Source organism: Lontra canadensis, unplaced genomic scaffold, assembly GCF_010015895.1.
Source record: "Lontra canadensis isolate GAN:19392208 unplaced genomic scaffold, GSC_riverotter_1.0 scaffold163, whole genome shotgun sequence".
NCBI classification, from domain to species: Eukaryota; Metazoa; Chordata; class Mammalia; order Carnivora; family Mustelidae; genus Lontra; species Lontra canadensis.
The window spans coordinates 1-18,982 of NW_022631157.1; the positions used below are offsets into that span (position 1 = coordinate 1).

At 53.8% G+C, this 18,982-nt stretch overlaps 1 protein-coding gene across 4 annotated transcripts in view; it reads left to right on the forward strand.

Moving 5' to 3' along the window:
- Positions 1–8,941: 8,941 nt before the first annotated feature.
- Positions 8,942–18,982, forward strand: part of SEZ6 (seizure related 6 homolog) — a 44,763-nt gene continuing 34,722 nt past the window's right edge. For all 4 annotated transcript variants that reach the window (XM_032845351.1, XM_032845352.1, XM_032845353.1 and 1 more), the window contains exon 1: positions 8,942–9,168. In XM_032845351.1, coding sequence (XP_032701242.1) covers positions 9,114–9,168 — 55 coding nt within the window. In that variant the 5' untranslated portion in view covers positions 8,942–9,113. The remainder of the gene's footprint in view (positions 9,169–18,982) is intronic.

The following is an 18,982-nucleotide window of genomic DNA, read 5'->3' on the forward strand; positions in this document are numbered from 1 at the left end:
CTCTCCAGTTCCAGACACGCCATGGATTAACTCCCTTTCCTTGAAGCTGACAGGGAACAGAAACTGCCAAAAACAGCCCTCCTCAAAACTGAGGACAGGTGCCACCATCCACCACGCGCTTAACACGTGCCAGGCTATAAGGACCAGGATTTGAATCCAGGCCTGTGGACTTCCCCTGCTCTAAGCACTGTCCTCTATTCCTCATGCTGTTCCAACAGTCACAAACATTAACGAAGCACATATAATACACAAAACCCTCAGCTAAGAGCTAAAGGGATATAAAAGTAATATGACAAGCATTTATGGAGTCCCTCACTCTGTCCCAAGCCTTCCTACAGTTTATCTCACTGAATACCTTTCTGAAAGGCAAGTGGCACTGTTTTCCCTTTCTTTCTTTCTTTCTTTCTTTCTTTCTTTCTTTCTTTCTTTCTTTCTTTTTAATATTTTATTTTTTTGGCAGAGAGAGCAAGAGAGCACAAACAGGGGGAGCAGCAGAGGGAGAGGGAGAAACAGGCTTCCTGCTGAGCACAGAGCCCAATGTGGGGCTCCATCCCAGGACCCTGGGATCATGACCCGAACTAAAGGCAGATGCTTAACTGACTGAGCCACCCAGGCGCCCCTGTTTTCCCTTTCTAAGTAAGGAAGTGGAAGCCCAGTGAGGCCCAGAAACTTGCCCAAGGAAAGCATGAGGTTGGGATAACTTGAACCCAGACCTGACTTTCAAGCCTGGGCACTAAGCCCCTGGATGAGTGGTCTCCCTCTCCAGGGGGTCCTGCTCTCACAAAACACTAACATGGTTTCAGAGACACCAGCAGCCGTCCCAACCAAAAACACCCCACGTGTGCCCACCCTTACCCTTCTCCCCGCACAGCCACTCCCCCCTACTCACAGAGGGCAGACCCAATGGCCTTAAGCCAAGCTGTTGCTTATCCTCTAAGTCAGGAAACAAGGTTCCTTGGCACCTTCACTCCTCCCCTGAGGGGGAAATCAAGGCTCAAACATATGTCAGGTCTTGGCCACACCCTCTGACTCAGTGGGTCTGAGACCAGAACCATACTTCCACCTCCACTTCCCAGTGGTACATGGGGCCAAGTCAGTGACCCCAGGATTCTGTTCAGCAACCCCATCAATTTCTGCAGCCCATCTGAGTCAGATTATATGAAGTTCTACCTTCGTGGGCAATTTTGGAGGGGATCAGTGTCAGTGTAGAAGCTTTTCAGTGAGGGACAAGACCAAGAAACTGTTTTAAACCCCTCTCTGCAAAGGGGCTTGAAGTGGAAACCTCCTCCCTCCCATAGGTTTTGGGTGGCCCTTTTCCAGGAGGAGATGGTTTCCCTCTCGGACCCGCATTTTGCACTCACCCTCTCTCCTCCAAACCATTGTCCAGACCCACAGATTCTGTTGCTTTAAGGATTGGTGACCTCACAGTTGGTTGCAATGGAGACCATTGTGATGTCACATGCAGAGGACAAGTAGTTCAAGGAGGAGTAGAGGGTGGAAATGCATGGCTAGAATTGAGGGATCTGGGGTTTCTGTCCTCTTTTCATGCCCAGGAAAGGAAGTGTCTGGAGCTGGATTCTGATATCTGAGGGAGACCTGGCCACATTTCCCTATGTTCTCCTGAGATGAAGAGACCTCCGAGACCGAAAAGAGGGTCAATGAAAACAAACATCAGAAACAGTCCCCACCCTGGGGTGGTAAGAAGTGGGCTGCTTTGGGAGCAGAAAGGAATGAGGTTGGAGGAGGACCCACAGGACTGGAAGACCCCCATGGAAGGAATGATGTCGCCTCGCCTTAGGAAGCTCAAACCATGGGAGACTGCCTCTAGGCGTTTATTATCCCGTTCAAGCACCTTGCAGAGATAGACACGCCGCATCACAGTGACCTGACAATCTCCCCTCCCTGGTCTGGGAGCTCTTAGAGCTCTGCCTCTCCCTATTCCCCTCAGGTCCTGGCACAAAAAGATGTTCCCTCATTCAGTAAAAAAATGAGTGAAAGGGTGATGAACCAAATGGGTAGGAATTTGGGTAGGAGGAGGGAATGCATGAACTGATGGATGGATGGACGTACGGGGAGCTGAGAAGGGTAGATCACGTATAGCTCCACTAAACTTTGGAGCTCTACACCTGCCTACCTCTCTAGCAGCATCCGCATCCCACCACATCCAACTTTTCTGTGATCTAGCCACATCAACCATCTTTTAGTCCTGCTGACCCCAGGAATTCATACATGCTGTTCCCTCTGCATGGAAGGTGTTTCCTTTCCCTCTTCAATCAAGTTAACACCAACCCCTCCTGCGGCTTTCTACTCAATCACTGTCTCCTCAAGGTAGCCTTCCCTGACTGGGTCAAACCCCCAGCCCTGTGAACCTCGCCTGAGCACCTGGTTTGTTACAGTTTATATTTACTTGGGTGGTTCTGGGTAGGGTCTCCCATTCTAGACTGTGAGCTCTGATCCAGCAGGGCCAATGTCTGCTTTCATTCCCCTCTGTACCCCCAGCACTTAGGACATTGGATATGTAATAAATATTTGTCTAATGAACAAGTTAATAAGTGACCAGCCCTGCTCTCCCCTATTCCAAGAAGCCTACCCTCCCTGGACTGCACCAGAGGAGGAAAGGTAGGCACAGGCCCCCTGCAGGTGAACCCAGGACACAGGCCAAAGGTTTAGGGAGCCTGAGGTCCCTCCCACACCTCCCCCTTCCAAGGCCCACAGGCACCTATGCCTTTCTGCTCTGCCTTGTTAGTACATCTTGGTTTCACCATGAACTGCCTACAAATCACTCAGCTGCCCAGGCCCTCCGTGTCCTCATCTGTACAATAGGGACAATAACAGTACCTACCTCAGAGAATTGTTGTGAGGATGTAGTTAAATCCTTCAACCCAATGTCCAGTAACAGCAAATAATAAATGGTGCTAGTATTCTTATTTTTAAAGGTCAGGAACAGCCCATTGGATTCAGGGGCTAATTTCCAAAAAAATGAGAATATAATACATTTTTGTGAATGTGCTTTAGACGCACGTGGCAATCTTTTTATTTTTTTTTAATTTTTATGTATTTATTTTTAAAGATTTAATTCTTTTTTTTTTTTAAGATTTTACTTATTTATTTGAGATAGAGAGAACATGAGCCAGGGGACAGAGGGAGAAGCAGGCTCCCCACAGAGCAGGGAGCACGATGCGGGGCTCAATCCCAGGACCCTGGATCATGACCCGAGCCAAAGACTTAACTGACTGAGCCATTCACCAGCCCCTAAAGATTTTATTAAGTAATCTCCACCCCCAGCGTGAGGCTTGAACTTACAACCAGGAGATCGAGATCAAGCATCGCACGCTCCACTGACTGAGCCAGCCAGGCGCCCCTGTGTGGCAATCTTTTTAAAGAGGCAATACTTACGGCCTTTCCATAAAATATGAGCCAGTTATGAGCCCATTCCTTATGTAATGCCAAAGCTTCTTGCCTGGGTTTGCTTGAAGGGGAAAACTCAATTATCCTCTCACGTTATTCAAAGCAACCCCCCCATCGACCCGCAATCTTGCATCAGTCATAAAAAGGATACAGAGCATTCTTTTGCCCCCAGCTATGGCTTGCCCCAGAGTGAGTACTGTTTGGGACAGGGGTGTGATGTCAATCTGGCTGGGATATTTGTTCACGCCCCCCCCCCCCCCCCCCCCGCCTTCCTGCCCTAATTCTCAGAAGTGGGAGGAGTTGGCCAGGGATTCTGTCGGGTTGAGGGGCTCCCCCTGACAAAAAGGAGACCACCTTTGGGTCAAACACCTCTTCCTTGCTGGTCCGATGCATAAACACCCTCACATCTATTGACCAAGATTTCAGGACAGTCCACTCAGGCAAGAGGTGAGTTGGGCACCCTAGCGGGTTCCCCATAGGAAAGAACTGAGATGCCTTTGAGGAAGACTGGGAAGCTTTGATCTCCCAAGACCCCAGCTGACTGTGGCTTCCTGAGGCCCAGCTGCCAGGGGCAGCCTCAGGATACACAGAGGGTTTTCTCCTCCTTTCTCAGGGGCTCGCCCTACCTGGTGCCCCACCCCTTCTTCACATGGCCATCACCCTGGTACCAGGGCCCCAGACCCAGAGCCACACCACCATGACCCCCATGCCTCTGGACATGTGTATTTTATGTAAGTTCAAGTACTAGAAATACTGAGTTCAGGGAATTTTATTTCTAGAGCCCTCTATATTTCTCTGGGATTATCACCTGTCTTGGTTCCCTCCCTCTCCTGGTTATTATCTTTGGACCCTTTCCAAGCCAAGCTACCTGATTGCTTGGGGAGAAGGCTGCCAGCATCATCCCATGGTATCTGTGGGTCTGGTGACAGTGACCTCAAGGGATCATTTCTTCATCCGTATCACCCTGAACGTGTCCACACTGCCCACGCAGGCCTGGCCTTTGGGAGCTGATTTGACCAAGAGACTCCCAAGTGCCAGGGAACGTTGGGGTGTGGTGGTGGAAGGGAGACCTCAATCTCCCCAAGTTAGGGAGGGCTAGGCTCAGGGTGAGCCTCAGGGTACAGAGGGGAGGGAGAAGGCCAGCTGTTCTCTTTTCTACTCCATGCCAACCTAGCCTGACACCAAATTAATAGCATTCAAATGAGATGCAAAACATTATGCAAATCTAGAGGAGAAGGCCGCTCTCACGGGCCTCTGGGCCTTTGGAAGGCCAACACCTTAAGCTCTTTCCTGGAGGACCCCACGGGCTCCCTTCAACTTCCACACTCATCCCTTCAGCACCAGCTGGCGTGAAGATTCCAATGAGACTGGAGTGACCCTCTCAAGGTCCTCTGATTCATGCGCCTCCCCTAGTCTCACCTCCCAGGCACCCGGAGCCTCTTCGATTCTGAAATGGTGCAGAGGCAGCTACAGAACTCGGCATAGCCTCCCCCTGGATGCCAGGATTCTGGATCCCCACTCATTAGCAGTATATGCAAAATAGATGCAGGGATTTTTTGCATCTATTTAATTGTCCATTAAAACGGCCCCACGCCCATCACCTCTGCACGGGCCCAGGCTTCCAAATTGCCAACCCCCACTGCCTGCAAACACCATGTGGTTCCTTCGCCTGATAATTGCTATGGTGTTTGTTGAGCTGTATTTGCATTTGATTGTCATTTAACTTTCCATCTTTCTCCTTCAGTCAGACTCGGGATCAGGCTGTTGCAATTGATTATTCATTTTATTTTCAGCCCCTTGGTGGGTTTTCAAAGAGTTTCCTTTATTAGTGCAGCAAACTTGAACCCTGGGACTTCTGTCACATGGAGGGAGAAAGGCTTCCTCCCACCCATTCCAGGGCTCCTACGTGAAAATAATCTGGCCAGCATTGTGGATTTTAAGTCCTATTCCCAGTCTCTCTGTCCCAGCACCTGCCTCATTTCTGCCCAGCCAGTGGCATTAAACATTTATGGAGCTGTAGAGGATCAAAGGCCTTGGCTGGGGGTGATGGGCAGGCTGGAGGCTTTGGTTTGGAGCTGGAAAACAGCTCACATCAAACCACTATGTGCTGCCGTCTCCATCCATCCTGGGTTCTTGCTACACCTGGTGTGGTCCTGCTCCCGGAGCGAGAGCAAATGCCCAGGCTCCAGGACTCCCCATTTATGAGGGTAGGGCCCACCTCCTACCCCTAAACTCAAAGGGTTGACTTCGGGTACTCCTGGAAGCCTGGGTGGGCTATAGTATCCCAGCCTGTTCAAGATGCTGCCAGGTCTGGGAGCCCCCTCTGAGGAGTGGGTGGAGGTGAACCCACAGCTCTGTGTCCCCGGGAATCTCCAGAATCAGGTGGCAGGCAGTCTCTTGCCCCTGCTTTTCTAAAGCCCCCAAACCCCCTTGGCTCCACAGAAGATGTAGCTCTGGTTCGAGAACTATCTCGGAGGAGACTAATTTTCTTCTCCTCTCGATCAGAAAGCAAGTGTCATCCATTTGAAGACAGAGACTTCAAAATAAATCACCAGTGCGCCTGTGATCCTGCAAATTGATGGGCTGTTTGGAAGTGGCTTCTCCAGGGACGTGGGTTGGTTGTCCTCCACTGTCTGGGCAGAAGCTACAAAGGTCCCTGGGACTGGAGAGCCCCACTTCTCTCTCTCTCTCTCTGGCCCTCAGTACTAGCACAGCCATTGTAACTCAGACCCCTACCCTCCAACCTTCAGGGTCAGCTCTGAACCCTTCTCAGTTACTACCACTTGCTGTGGTACTTAAAAACCCACCTTAATAATTCCAGACTCCCTTGTTTTGGTGCAGATATCTCTGTGATGGGATAAATCCTTCAGTAAAGCCCCCAAGAATGTCTTGCAACTCAGATGACCACCAAGTCTGGCCACAAGCTGCCCCACATCCTCCCTCTTAGATCTCTACAAGGATGTCCCACTCTACCAGAGCCAAGCCTTCTCACTGACCCCAGACTCTCTCGCATTTTCCACCACTTTGTCTTCGTACACGCCACTCCCCCAACTTTGGATGTCTTCCCCCTTCCTTTCCACTGACTGAAACCTAAAACTTATTTAAGACTTTGTGTCAGTCCACCTGTCTTGTGTGTGATGCTTTCAATGACCTCCCCTCACCGCCACAAGAAGCAATTGTCCCCCTTCTCCAGGATCTCACAGCACTCATTTGGCACCAATGACCTGCCTTGGGCTTTAGACAATCCTCCCTCACAACCCTACCTCCACTACTCCCGCATCGTTTATTCACAAATATTTATGAGGCACCTACTATGTGCCAGGCACATAGTGAGCTAGGTTGGGGATGAAGGAGACAGATATGTTTTGTGCCTTCTCGGAGTTGACAATGAATGGAGAAGACAGACAATTAAGCAACTGTCTCTGAGCTCTGGGCAGAATGGGTCTCTTGAAGGACATAGACAAGGTACTTGACAAAAACTCTACTGCTTCCCAGTCTGGGCCAGTCTCCACCTCAGCCTAACTGGGAACCCATTTCACAGGGACAACGTTGACCATCTTTAGGAGGAAGAGACAACCCGGGAGCATTATTCTTCCCATAATGCAGTACACACCCATCCTCTGAGCTCAGGGCAGAGTGCTGCATTCTGGGACTTGTAGTCTCCGTTGGATTCTCTCCTGAATGCTTACCTTAGTTCAAGCAATAGGGAAGGAGACATGGCAAGTTCCTGGGTGTGTCCATTTACCCTTCTTGTGAGTAGTGTCCACCCCAGCTGTCTAGAGACAAGCCTCCCACCAGCCTCCAAAACACCGTGAATCATCCTGTCATACAAAGCTCATCCCTGGGTCATGACTCGCCCTCCTTTTCCCAAGCTACTAAGTTCAAATGGGCCAAAAATCAAGGAGAAGGTCAGGAATACCTTTAAAGAGGAAAGGAGGACTCTCGTGCCATTTACCAGCATTTCCCCAAACTTCCCTCAGCCACAGAACCTTCTACCTCCCTCTTTTCCTGACAACTTTTTGTCTCCTCTGCACCTTTCCTGGCTTCCTCTCCTCACCTTTGATTCTTTTGTCAACCATCCTCGCCCCCCCCACCTGCCAATCTTCTGCTACTGTCCTTTTTTTTTTCTCAGCTTCTTGAAAAGACTGTCCAAAAATCCTCCATTCCACATGTCACCTGCCTGCTGCCTGCGATTCTTTATGGTAGTGGTTTGGTTCAAGGCGACTCCCCAGAGCCCACAGCAAGAGGATCTGGAGAGATTGTGATGAGCTGAGCTGGAAGACAGTGGAGGTAGTAAGGATCAAAAGATTCTCGGAGGAATGAGACTTAAGAAGAGAAGTCTTGCCACCTGTTTCCAAGATGAAGTCAGAAAGGGTACTGGACAGTCACTAGGTTCTGAAAGCTTTGGGGAAGAGCCAAGTTCATGTGAAAAGCACTAATAAGAAAGCTGTTCAGCCCTCCTCTTCCTCTATGGGGAATATCATCAGTCATATGGTCATGTCCCACTGTGTCCACTGAGGCTCAAGCCAGCCTATCTATGGAGCCAGAAACCCCTATGTCTAAACATCACCCTCAGGGATGACACAGCTCTGACTGCCCTTTCTGCTGCCTTATGACTCACTGGAGCTCCTGAGCCCAAGCAGAGCCATAGAAGTTTATTTTTCCATGTCATTGAATGGCAGAGCCTCCCTGGCTACTCCCCTGAGCCTCCTTCAAGTTTCTATCTAAAATAACCCTAGGGAAAGGCTCCCATCCTCCATGCCTGTCCCATTTTCTCTACCAGTTCCAGGAAAGTGGGCAAGGATAGGCATGAAGGGTCTGTTCTCACTGGCTGTTACTTTGGTTTCTCTGGTCCTGGGGGTGGGGGGTGCATGTTGCCAAAACAGGGTCCTGGAGATCCTGGGCTGCATGAGGACCCAGAATACTACCTTCAGCTGACCACAGGTTGGTCCAAGTTGCCTCCTGTGAAGAATGTCTTCCCAGGACGCGAGTACCACTGGCTTTTAACTATAATATCAGGATAATTAAGCTTTTCTGTGAGCACAGTTTGCTGCTGATGCAGCTGCCTGGAGCCCTGGCATTTATTGAGCGCAAAGTAATAATTTATTGTCTTTTGTATGCTCAAAAGCCATCTTCACTATGAGCCCAAGTCGGAGCTGCCACAAGGGCACGCAGGCCTCGCCAGCTGCCTCACTCGAGAACATCTTCCCAGATCACCCTTGGTGCCCTCAGGTACCAGGATGGGGTGGAGAGGGGTGGAGAGGGGTTGCACTCTCATGGAAAATCAGCTGAGGACCCCACTTCCTTGGCAGGCTGTTAATAAGGGAAAGGGTGGCAGGCTTGGCTGGGCGTGGGCAGCACGGAAGGGAGGGGGCCATGTGCCCACATTGAGCAGGGCAGCTCTTCCCCAGCGCCGGCGGCGGCGCGGGAGCCTGTGCTCCCGACGCTGGGTCTTCTGCGCCTTTGCTTGAGACTTTACGGTAAACGCTCCTCCCGCGCCCCCGCCCCCAGCCCCGCGCGGCGATCCCCGGCGCCGACGCCAGGCGCTGGCCGTGGTGCTGATTCTGTCAGGCGCTGGCGGCGCGGCGGCGGCGGCCCCGCTCCCTCTACCCGGCAGGACCCCGCTGTCCCCCGCGCCTACGCCCCGCCGAGCCCCCCGCTTCCCCGCCGTAGCTCCGACCCGGGGCGCGGCCGCAACCGGCACCATGCGCTCGGTAGCTCTGCTGCTCCTGCCCTCACTGCTGGCGCTCCTGGCTCACGGTAAGGGACCCCGGCGTCCGGCGTCAGGACGGAGGCGGGGGCGGGGGCGGGGTCCCGGGGGTGGGAAGAGAGGACCGTACCGCCACCCAGCTTCGCGCATCTGGCTCCCCAGCGCAAGCACCGTGCTCCGCCGGCTGCGCTGGCCCCCGCGCCGGCCGAGCCGGGCGGGGCGCGGGCTCCAACCCGCGGGAAGCTGCCGCGGCTCCCGCCATTCGCGCCCAGCCAAGACCTCGCCTTTAATCATCTCCCCGGATCTAATGGGATTTCTCTGCTGCAATTCATCACGCCACCCCCTCCCCTCACACACTCACGCGCTCACCCGCGCGCTACCTCGCCACACTCCAGGCGTCTAGCAGCGCCGGGGCGCGTGCAGGAAGGGGAAGAGGGCAAGGGGCGGTGAGTCTGCATGGTCTTGCTGGCCGCCCGTGGTCCCGCCTCCCCTACTGCCCGCCAAACTTCGCTAGACTTTGCTGCCGGTACCGGGACCCCCGCGTCCTCACTGCGGAGGGACGGAGCCGGATGGCGGCCGGACCCCGGGGTTGGGAAGTCGTTCACCTCCCTCCGCTTCGCGCAGCCACGCGGGAGTCGGAACCTAGAGTACAATTCCAGGGAGAAACTCGGGGCAGCGGGGGCCCCAGATTCGGCTACTCGCTCTGATGGGCCGCAACGGCCGAGGTCCTGGGCTAGGGACTCTGCACCAGAGCCTCCCTCTCCGAAGTCCTTTCCTTGCACTCTCCGTCTTGCCCACTCCGGAGCTTTTCCTCCCTCCCGGCCCGCGGACCTGCTCAGCCCCCGCCCATCCCACGGCCGCAGACTCGTCGCAGGAGAGCAGGCACCCTACCCTGCTGCCTCCGGTCCTCTGCTCGCAGTCCGGTCTCCAACTTCATTGGTCCCGGGTGGAGGGAAGCTTGGCCTGAAGTGAGCAGCAAGGGAGTGTTAGGGAGAGGATGAAGGCTCTGTGCCTCTGGGGAAGGAAGGTTTCCAAGTCTCGACGGGACCTGCACGGCGTCGGCTCAAACATTCACCAAAGCTACAGACCCCCAGGTCTTTCTTCCACTGCAGCCGGTCGTCTGGTGGGTTCGCCTGCACCTTGCTTGGAATTGGCACCCGCTGTCCCTCAAAGTATATGGTTCATAGCTTCTGATGTAGAGTGGGGAGAAGGTGGGAGTTTCTAATCTACTCGTTGGATCTTTTCAGGCCATGTTGGAGGAGGTCAGGGCAGCGGGGCCGGGCCCAGACTGGGTCCCTGGATGGCAGTTTTCTGCGCTCTGCGTCCCTAGGGACGCGGAAGCTGCTCTCTGAGCCTCCCCGGCTTGGGCCGGTGTGGGTGGAAGGGTGTCCTCGCCCCGCCCCCTGGCTGCCCTCGTCTGTTCCTCTCTTGACGCCAGGTCCTCCCTTGGTGCCCAGAACTCAGAACCCAGTGTTCACATTGTGGGCGAGAGGGTGGGGGAAGCAAGGAGACCCCCAAAACCCCACCCTGCTGGGGGCAGGAAGAGGAAGCAAAAAGCCTGCATCCTTGCCCAGCCATCTGAGGATGTCCCTAGGAGTCCGGGTCTCCCAGGTCTGGCCACATCTTGCTCTGGACACCTCCCCTGGGGCGCAGAGCCTGTGTGAAGCCTCTTGTGCAGGTGTGTGGGTCTGAGTATGAACGTGTGAACCAGGGCCCAATGTGTCTGGAATAACAGGTCCAACCAAGGATGTCTGCCCCTCCGGAGGTGTGGATGTCGGGTGAGGGCTCAGCAGTGAGCCAGTGAGAAGAGTGTGTAAGGCCGCTAGCGTGCGGCACAGCCTCTGCCAGAGAGCTCCCTGCAAGGCTGGAGTGAGACTGCGGGTCTCCAGGAGGATGGGTGGCTGGTGTGGCTGAGAGTTGGGGGACCCCCACTGGGCGTAAGTGTGCAAGTGTTGGGAGGAATCTGTCCACTGTGGCCAAGAGTCTGGGTGCCCCCAGCCGGGGTCCCTCCTTGACCTAGCTGGACCTCTCCAATGCCAATAGGGCCACATGCCCAAGGGGCTAGGAGTTCACCTGCTGGGCAAGACCTTTATTTTCACTCCCCAAGGGAGAAAAGGAAGCAGCCATGCAGTGCCAGGAATGAGGAGAGAGGACCTGGACCAGGGCAAGCCCTGGCATGCCCCTCCATCTCCATGGAGATTACAGGTCCTAGTGGCTGGGGTACTGAGTTGTCTCATTGAGAGGCAGAGCATTTGGCCATCTCGGGGCTCCTGGGGACTCCAGCCATGGGAAGGCAGGCCTCGAGCAGTAAAGACCTGGGGTTAGGGTTAGGTGGTACAGCGCGATTCCTGTGGCCTCAAGATCATCCCCACCCCAGAGTTTTGCTCACACATAGGTTGAGGGACACAGCTCTGGGCAGCCCATGAGATGCCCTGGGAGCCGCCCAGAAGTGGCAGAAGGGCCCCAGATGTCGGAGGCCTTAGAATCGGGGTGGGGGGAGGAAGGGTAAGACCACCCTGGGCCTGGCTCAACCCCTCTCTGGATCCCACCCCGCAGTTGTACGGTGGGGGAAGGGTACGGTAATATCGGTCTCTGGTTTGAGGGGCACTGTGGGCCACCGTGATCCTCCTGACCAGAGGATGGTACCCCAGGGATCCTGCCACATGGAGGAAAGCCTTTCTCTAGGAGGGGTGGTGTGTGCCTGGGCCTGCTGTGTCAGTTTAATGATTTTTAATGAGCAATTACCTTTAGTCATTCTCCTAATTTCTGAATATCAATAAAGTTAATTAAACTCTGCGTGTGTGAATGTGGCCTGGGGAGACTGTGAAGGTGGAAGTGGTACAGACTGGGTTGGGGTAGGGTCTCTCCCGGGACAGAGGCTGCCTCGCTGGCCCTGTGACCTTGGACCCAATGCTTCCAGTCTCTAAACTCTGATGAGCGTGTGTGGCAGAAAGAGGGAGGGAGGGGACCACAAGCAGGGGCTGCTCTCTCTGTCAGGAACCAGGGGATGGTGTCTGGGAGGCAAGGCTTGGAGGAGGAAGGAGAGAAAGAGGAGGGCTTGGCCTCAGGAGTCCCAGTGCGGAAAGGGTTAACAAACTAGGGCTGCTTTAACCTAAAATGGTAATTGCAGCTTCCTGTAGACTCTATGGGAGGTGTGGAATTCTAACAGTACATTTCAAAATCTGGGGGCTGCAGCCTAGGCCCAAGCTAGGTCCTGCTCTTTGCCCCAAGTCTGGCACTTTGGGGTCAGGAAGTGGCTGCTGGGGATAAGGCCCCATGGGATGCAATCTACATGTCACTCGGAGCCCCAGAGGTAGACATGGTACACAAGAGGCTTGCCTAGGCTTCTGAGGAGACTAGAGGACCCAGAGACTAGAAGGGAAGTCTGGGCTGGCTTCTTGCCCCTTCTGGCCCCTCCTGCTTGTCTGAACTTGGCGGCCGTCCCAGCCTCCTCAGCAGGGTGGCAGCTTAAAATGCCTTGGGGACAATAATGGGGAGTGAGGCGACACAGGGGCTGGGCTTAATTAGAAACTGGGCTTAATTAGAGCTTTCATGCCCCTCCCACCTTGGCTGCCTGAACGCTGGGAGGAATTCTGAATGTCGGCTTCCTTACCCCCTCCCTCCACCCAGAAGTAGCTGTCCAAGTCCTCCAGCATGCCCCTTCCCTCCTTGTCCCCATCCCTCCTAGTCCATTTGGTCCGCATGTGCTGGTTGATCTCAGCTCAGGGATGTTGCGCCCCCGCCTGGACAGAAGTGTCAGAGCTGGGGACCCCACCCCCCAAACAAGAAAGATGGGAAAAAAGGAATTACTTTAGTGAAGGAACTCTCAGCCCTGATGGTGAAGAGCACAGGCCCCCCGGGTGTCCCAAGTCTCACCTCTGCCCTCTCTGAGTCTCCACTGTCTGGAGTGCTCAATGTACATTTGCACCACCTGATGGTTGCCAAGCCTAGGAGCACATCAGGGCCTCCAAGGGCTTGTCAAGTCATGCAGATTTCTGGGTCCCCAGCTTGCTGGCCTGCTCTGAGGGAGAAAGAGCCAGGATCTAGAAGAGTCTGGGGAGTGGGGGAAACAATGTTGCTAGCCATGGTCAGCAGCTGGGAGGTGTGGGAAAGACAGAGGGGGTCTTCAAGTCCCCTTCCAGACTAATTCCAGCAGGAAGCACCAGGTCTAGGAAGCCCACTCACCCAGCTAGGCCAATCAATCCACCAAACCATCCATGCTCTCAGCAGCTTCTGGGCTCTTTCCATTCCTTCTGCATGAAATTCTTTTCCCCTCTTGGGTCAATCTCACTCTGTCTCATGCTTTGGGTTTTGCCTTGGTTGACACTTCCTGCAATTCTTCAGCAGTATTTTTGGTTTTTCAGGGGAAACCTCATCCGACTGGACCTCTAGCCTGGGTCAGTGGTCTCTCGGCCTCCCACCAGCCCCCACTTTCCCTCCTCAGGGTACCCATCTTGTTAGGTCACAAATGCCCAGCTGCTTGCTGTTTCTCTCCAAGGAGCAAGACTGAGCTCAGGAAGGAGACAACCAAGTCTGATTTGCTCAGCCCCTCTGTCTTGGGGCAGTTCCAAGAAGTCCTATTTGGAGCAAGTTCAGGGTCAGAAAGGAGAGGTGGGGGCGCAGCAGCAGATCCTGTTCCTTGAGGCTGAGTTTGCCTAGCAAGCACACTATTTTTACATAGATTGTATGTTAGGATTTTTTTTTCCTTTTCCTAACAGTTGGCCAATTATCCCCACTATAAATTATAGCCTTGACTTAGTTTTTTCGTTCCACAAATTATGCTGTCACATCGTCAGCCTGAGGTGGCTTGGGGGTGGGATGCTGATGGCCATTCTGAGAAAGCTCAAGCCTCTCTCCAGCCACCCCTGCTTGTGTCCCCAGTGGCACAGAGCCTGGCATATGACAGACATTAAATACATGTTGAATAACTTCATGAGAGTTGCACGGGCAGACAGCAGTGGAGGTAAGCCCGGAGCCCGGTCTTCTTGATTCCCTCCCACAGCACCTGCCTACCATCTCTGCCAGCTGAGAGAGGTGCCCTGTATGAAATTAAGGACTAATGAAAGGGAGGGACAACCCCATGTCGTCGGGCTTCTCACCATAGCCCCCCATCCATCTCAGCTTCAGACATCCTCACAAAGCTCAGAGGGGCCAGTATGAAACCTTGGGAGCAGCTCTTAGCCTGGCATGTCCTTGAATGGGAAAGTGGGGGCCTGGGAGTCATCTAATAATTCATGTCCACAGAGCTTTCAGAGTTTAGGTGCCTAGCCTGCCCCAGCTTCCCGCCACCTCTCCTGAGAGAACAGTCCCTAGAGTACCTATATCCATACTTCTCTCATTCATGCCACAGACAAGTACTGAAGCATGAGGCCTGGCCCAGAACCCTCAGACCGAGCCTTTCACGTGCTCTTCTATTTATTTATTTATTTATTTATTTATTTATTTAACAGAGAGAGAAAGATCACAAGTAGGCAGAGCAGCAGGCGGGGGGGGGGGGAGCAGGCTCCCTGCTGAGCAGAGAGCCCGATGCTTCGGGGCTCAATCCCAAGACCCTGAGATCATGACGTGAGCCAAAGGCAGAGGCTTAACCCACTGAGCCACCCAGGTGCCCCTCACATGCTCTTTCTATTTAATACAAGAGACCAGTTATCCCCACTTTACAGATGGGAAAACTGAGTTTCAGAGAGATTAAGTCACTGACCTTGGGCTTCACTGCCATTAAGTAGGCTACTCCAAAGTGCCTCCCTGTTTTGCAAAACCTGGCTGCAGACAGCACTGTGTCCACCCCCTCCAGACAGAGGCAAAGCTTTAGTACAAGCTCATGGGAACCCAGGCGACTGTCACTCATTCTCATCACCATGATCACAGCAATACTAGCAAACATGTATTAGGTACCAGCTATGTGCTAGGCACCGTACTAAGCACTTTCCATACCTTAGCTCATTTAGTTCTCATCCCAACTCTAGATAGAAGTTATTTCCTGCATTCCATAGACCAAGTTCAAGCCCATGTAGTTGCACAGAGCTGTAAATGTCACCTAACTTTCTTCTTGCACATTTCTGATGATGGCAGTGGCTTAGCTTCCTGTCTACTCTCTTCCTTGCTGCTGTAGACTAGGGATATTTTATCTTGCTCAGTTCTTAGTGGCAATGAATCAAACATTCTTTCAGACACTTGGAGCCCAGAGCAAAGGCTAGGAGTCAAGTGAATCTTGGTCTTGGGGGCCTTGGTGAATGAGAGGACCAGTTAATCCTGTCTTGGCCTCCAGGCTGCCCCAGCCTAACCCCTCAGCCCCATTGCTGAGGCCCACTCCTCCCCACCTTCCCCCCCAACCAGGCAGGAAAGCCCAAACTTGCCTGAAGCTCAACTCAGCTCCTAGACAGGGCCGGGTGCCAAGCCTGCCCCAGCTTCCCTCCACCTGCCTACCTGCCACCCAGCTGCCAGCCCAGGGAGGGGAGATCGATGCTGCAGCAGCCGGCAGTGTTGTTGACCATTGATTGTTGAGATTTCTCGGCGGGCTCTGGAGCAAACAAATCTGCCGCTTCTCCAACAACAACCTGGGTCTCCAGCTTCAGTCTGCAGTCTTGCCGGCAGGCAGGCTAGCAAGAGGGGTAGGGGGAGGGCCAGGGGAGGTCCTGGCTGGGCCCAGCAGGGACAAGGAACTTTGCCAAGAGATGAGAAGAAACTGAGTGGTGATGGGAAGGGGGGGCCATGGAGAGACTGGTTGAAGATGCTAGGGTAAACCCCAGACCCCACTCATGTCTTGTTTGGGCCAACCTCTACAATTTTGCTCAGCTGTTTTTCCATTCCTGAAATGCTATCCTGTGTCCCTCTGCTTATTTCAGTTCTCCCACACCCTCTTTTCCTGATCATCTAGCCCAGACGGCTCTCTGTCCTCTAAAAGCTAAATACCTCCCATTAGGAACTTAGCCTGACAATCCTTCATCTACCCATCCATTCTCCATCCAGCCCCATCAGGTGTTTGATAAGTAGGAATACAACATGATGAACGCCTTAAAGGAACCCAGTTTAGAGGGGGAGCTGCCTTCTTAATGATAAGCTCAGCTGTGACTGCCTTCTCAGTTAGACCTGGACCTTCTGATTTTAATTAAATGAGATACAAATGAGATGCCAAACAGCACCTATGTGATCCAACCCCTGGTCTTCGGAAGCACAGGAGATTCCTAGCCAGGGACTGCTCTGGGTCAGTTTCTTGTCTGAGGCTAGAGGGCTCACCTTTTGGGTCTTTGAAGGTCCAGTAAGCCTCTGGGACCCCTAGGGCAGGCCATTGTGGTGCCCTTCATCACAACTCTTCCCATCTTTGCTGGGACTAGGTGTCCCCTAACCCCCCAAAAGAGCAGTTGCAGGGCCCCTCCTGGCAACAAGTCATGTCCATGCTGCAGAATGCAAGCAGTGGGTCTCTCCCTTCCTCCCCCAAACCTCCCACATCCCCTGCAGTCTCTAGGGTCCCAGTCAGAATCCTGACATCAACCTCAGCATCTCCCTTGGTCCCCCAGTCCTTCCTTCCCCATGGGATCCTCCCTCTACCCTCAGGACCCTCCTTTCAGCTGGTCATTGGGCTGGAGGGACAGAACTGGAGAGCCCCTATGAAAAGTGCCTGAACCACTGAGCACCCCCTCCACACAGATGCTCATTTGCATGCTGTTTTGCCCCCCCCTTGCATGCTTGCTCCCTATTAAAGGCACAGAAGCAGACCCTGCCTCTCCCCACTCCTAGACCAGATCCCTCCACCCCACCCCCCCCATTGCTTCTTCCTCCCTCCCAGCACAGCAGCTGAGCACCAGCTCCTTTGTCCCCCAAGCAGCCACCTGCTGAGTGTCTGGCCTGGGTCCCATCAGCCAGCAGGTGCCTAGGGAGTCCCAGAGCCTGGGAGGGGGGCTATCGGGGAAGTGTAGAGAGCCAACTTATGCCTCAGGGAGGAGGGGCATCCCCTAAGGAAGAAAAGAAGAGGGCTCGTCAGCGAACCAGGACACCCCCAGGACTTAAACCCAATTCTGGCTCTTGCTGGCTGGGTGAGCTTGTGCAATTCACATCACTTTCCTTTGCCTCCATTTCCTTGGGGGTTCATGGCACCTGTCCCACCTCTTTCACTGAACATCATGGAGATCAAAGGAAATCAGAGTGGGTGGTGCTGGAAGGAAACCAAAAGCCCTACTTGGGGCCGTGGTCTTCCAGGATCCAGAGCTGTCCAGCACCAAGAAGGGCTGATTTTCAGATTGTCAGTGGAAGAGCCCAGTGACAGAATGTTGAGGCAGGAATGGGGAGGGAGCACCAGCTGGTCCAGGTCTGACCAGGAAGATGAGACTAGCAGTACGGAGGGATGAAGGTTGGATTCATGGTGCTTCTAAGGGCCTTCGACCCTCACTTGGCTGCTCTGATGGACACTGTCTTAAACATCATTTGCATCTAGCAAGGGGATGTGTTTGTGAATTGAAACATCTGGTCCAGCAGCTGGCAGGCCCCCTCCTGTCATGAGGCCCTATTTTCTGGCTGGTTAGAGGAAATGGGGGAAAGAAAGTCGCCTTCTTTTGAGGACAGAAGAGCCTCTAGCATCTCCAGACAAAGGTGTAAACGTGGGATGAAACAAGGCATGCCTGAGAGAGGTCATTCATTTATTTATTTATCCAGCCTAGCCTCCGCTTGTTCCTCTTCCCTCATTGCCCATTCACTTCTTGCCCATCCCCTGGTAGATCTCTAGTCCTGCCCTGCTGGATCCTTACCAGCCAGGCCAGGAAGACACCTGCTGCTTAAGTTGAGGTGGTATTCCTGAGACTCGAACCACCTGCGTGGTACCCTGACTCTGGTCACTGTTGCAGCCGTGTCACTGACACTGCCCACTGGACTTTCCCAACCCTGGGCCTCAAGCAGATGAGACTGGAGGGATCAGAGAAGGAAGACTTAGCCCTCTCAACTCAAAGTGACAACACACCCAACCTGGCAGAGTCCTTGGAGGTCAAAACAAGGTTGGGACAGGAGAGAAGGCTGAAGGGTTGGGGGCAGCAGAGCTGGGTCTCTCTGGTATTCTGAGGGTCTTGGGAAGAAAAAACCCCAGATGTGCAAAGAGCTGCATCTGTGTGCCTCTCCACCTGGCTTGTCCTTCTTTCCCTGGGTGTCCGTGTCCATGTGTCCCTGCATATCTAGGTGCTTCTATCCCTGCACCGTAGGGCTGTGGTCCTGGTGGAGGCATAAGAGGCCCCAGTTGAGGCTGGTGTGTTCCCCTCCCTGCAGCCCCCTCCATTCTTTTCCTCCCCAACCTTGGGCTCCACTGACCCCTCAAGGAGACTTGTAACTGCCGCTGCTGCTGCTATTTTTAGCAGCTCTTCACCCCTCCCCTCCCCCACTCAGCTTACTGGGGAGGTGTGGAGGATGAGCAGAGCCTAGGGACCCTCATAGTCTGGAATGCTGGGTGGGTAAGTCCCTCTCCCCTCAGTCCTACAAGTCTATGGAGGCAAGGGGAGCCTGGGCTTGTCCGTAGGTTCAGGGCCCATATCTTGGGGCAGATTAGGCTCCATCCCATCTGCTTGGGGCTGGGAGAAGGTCCCAGGCTGCTCTCTCCCTCCCTTCTCCCCAGGTTCCTAAGAGCAGAGCCCAGGTCTCCAGTGACTCTTCCCTAAGCTCTTTGGAAGTAAGGCCAGAACTCCTAGGTCTTCGCCCATAGATGCTGAAGTCAGAGGGGGGCTCAAAGTGTCGGGAACTTCAGTGTAGGGGGCTAACCTGGACTAGGTGACCTCTCCCCCAAGTCCCCCACCCCCGATCTCTGGTGCTGTCCTGGCACTTCCCAAAGTGATTTCAGCCCCAGACTCTTGGGGTTCCTGGGTCCCACCCCACCACTGCCTCATCTGC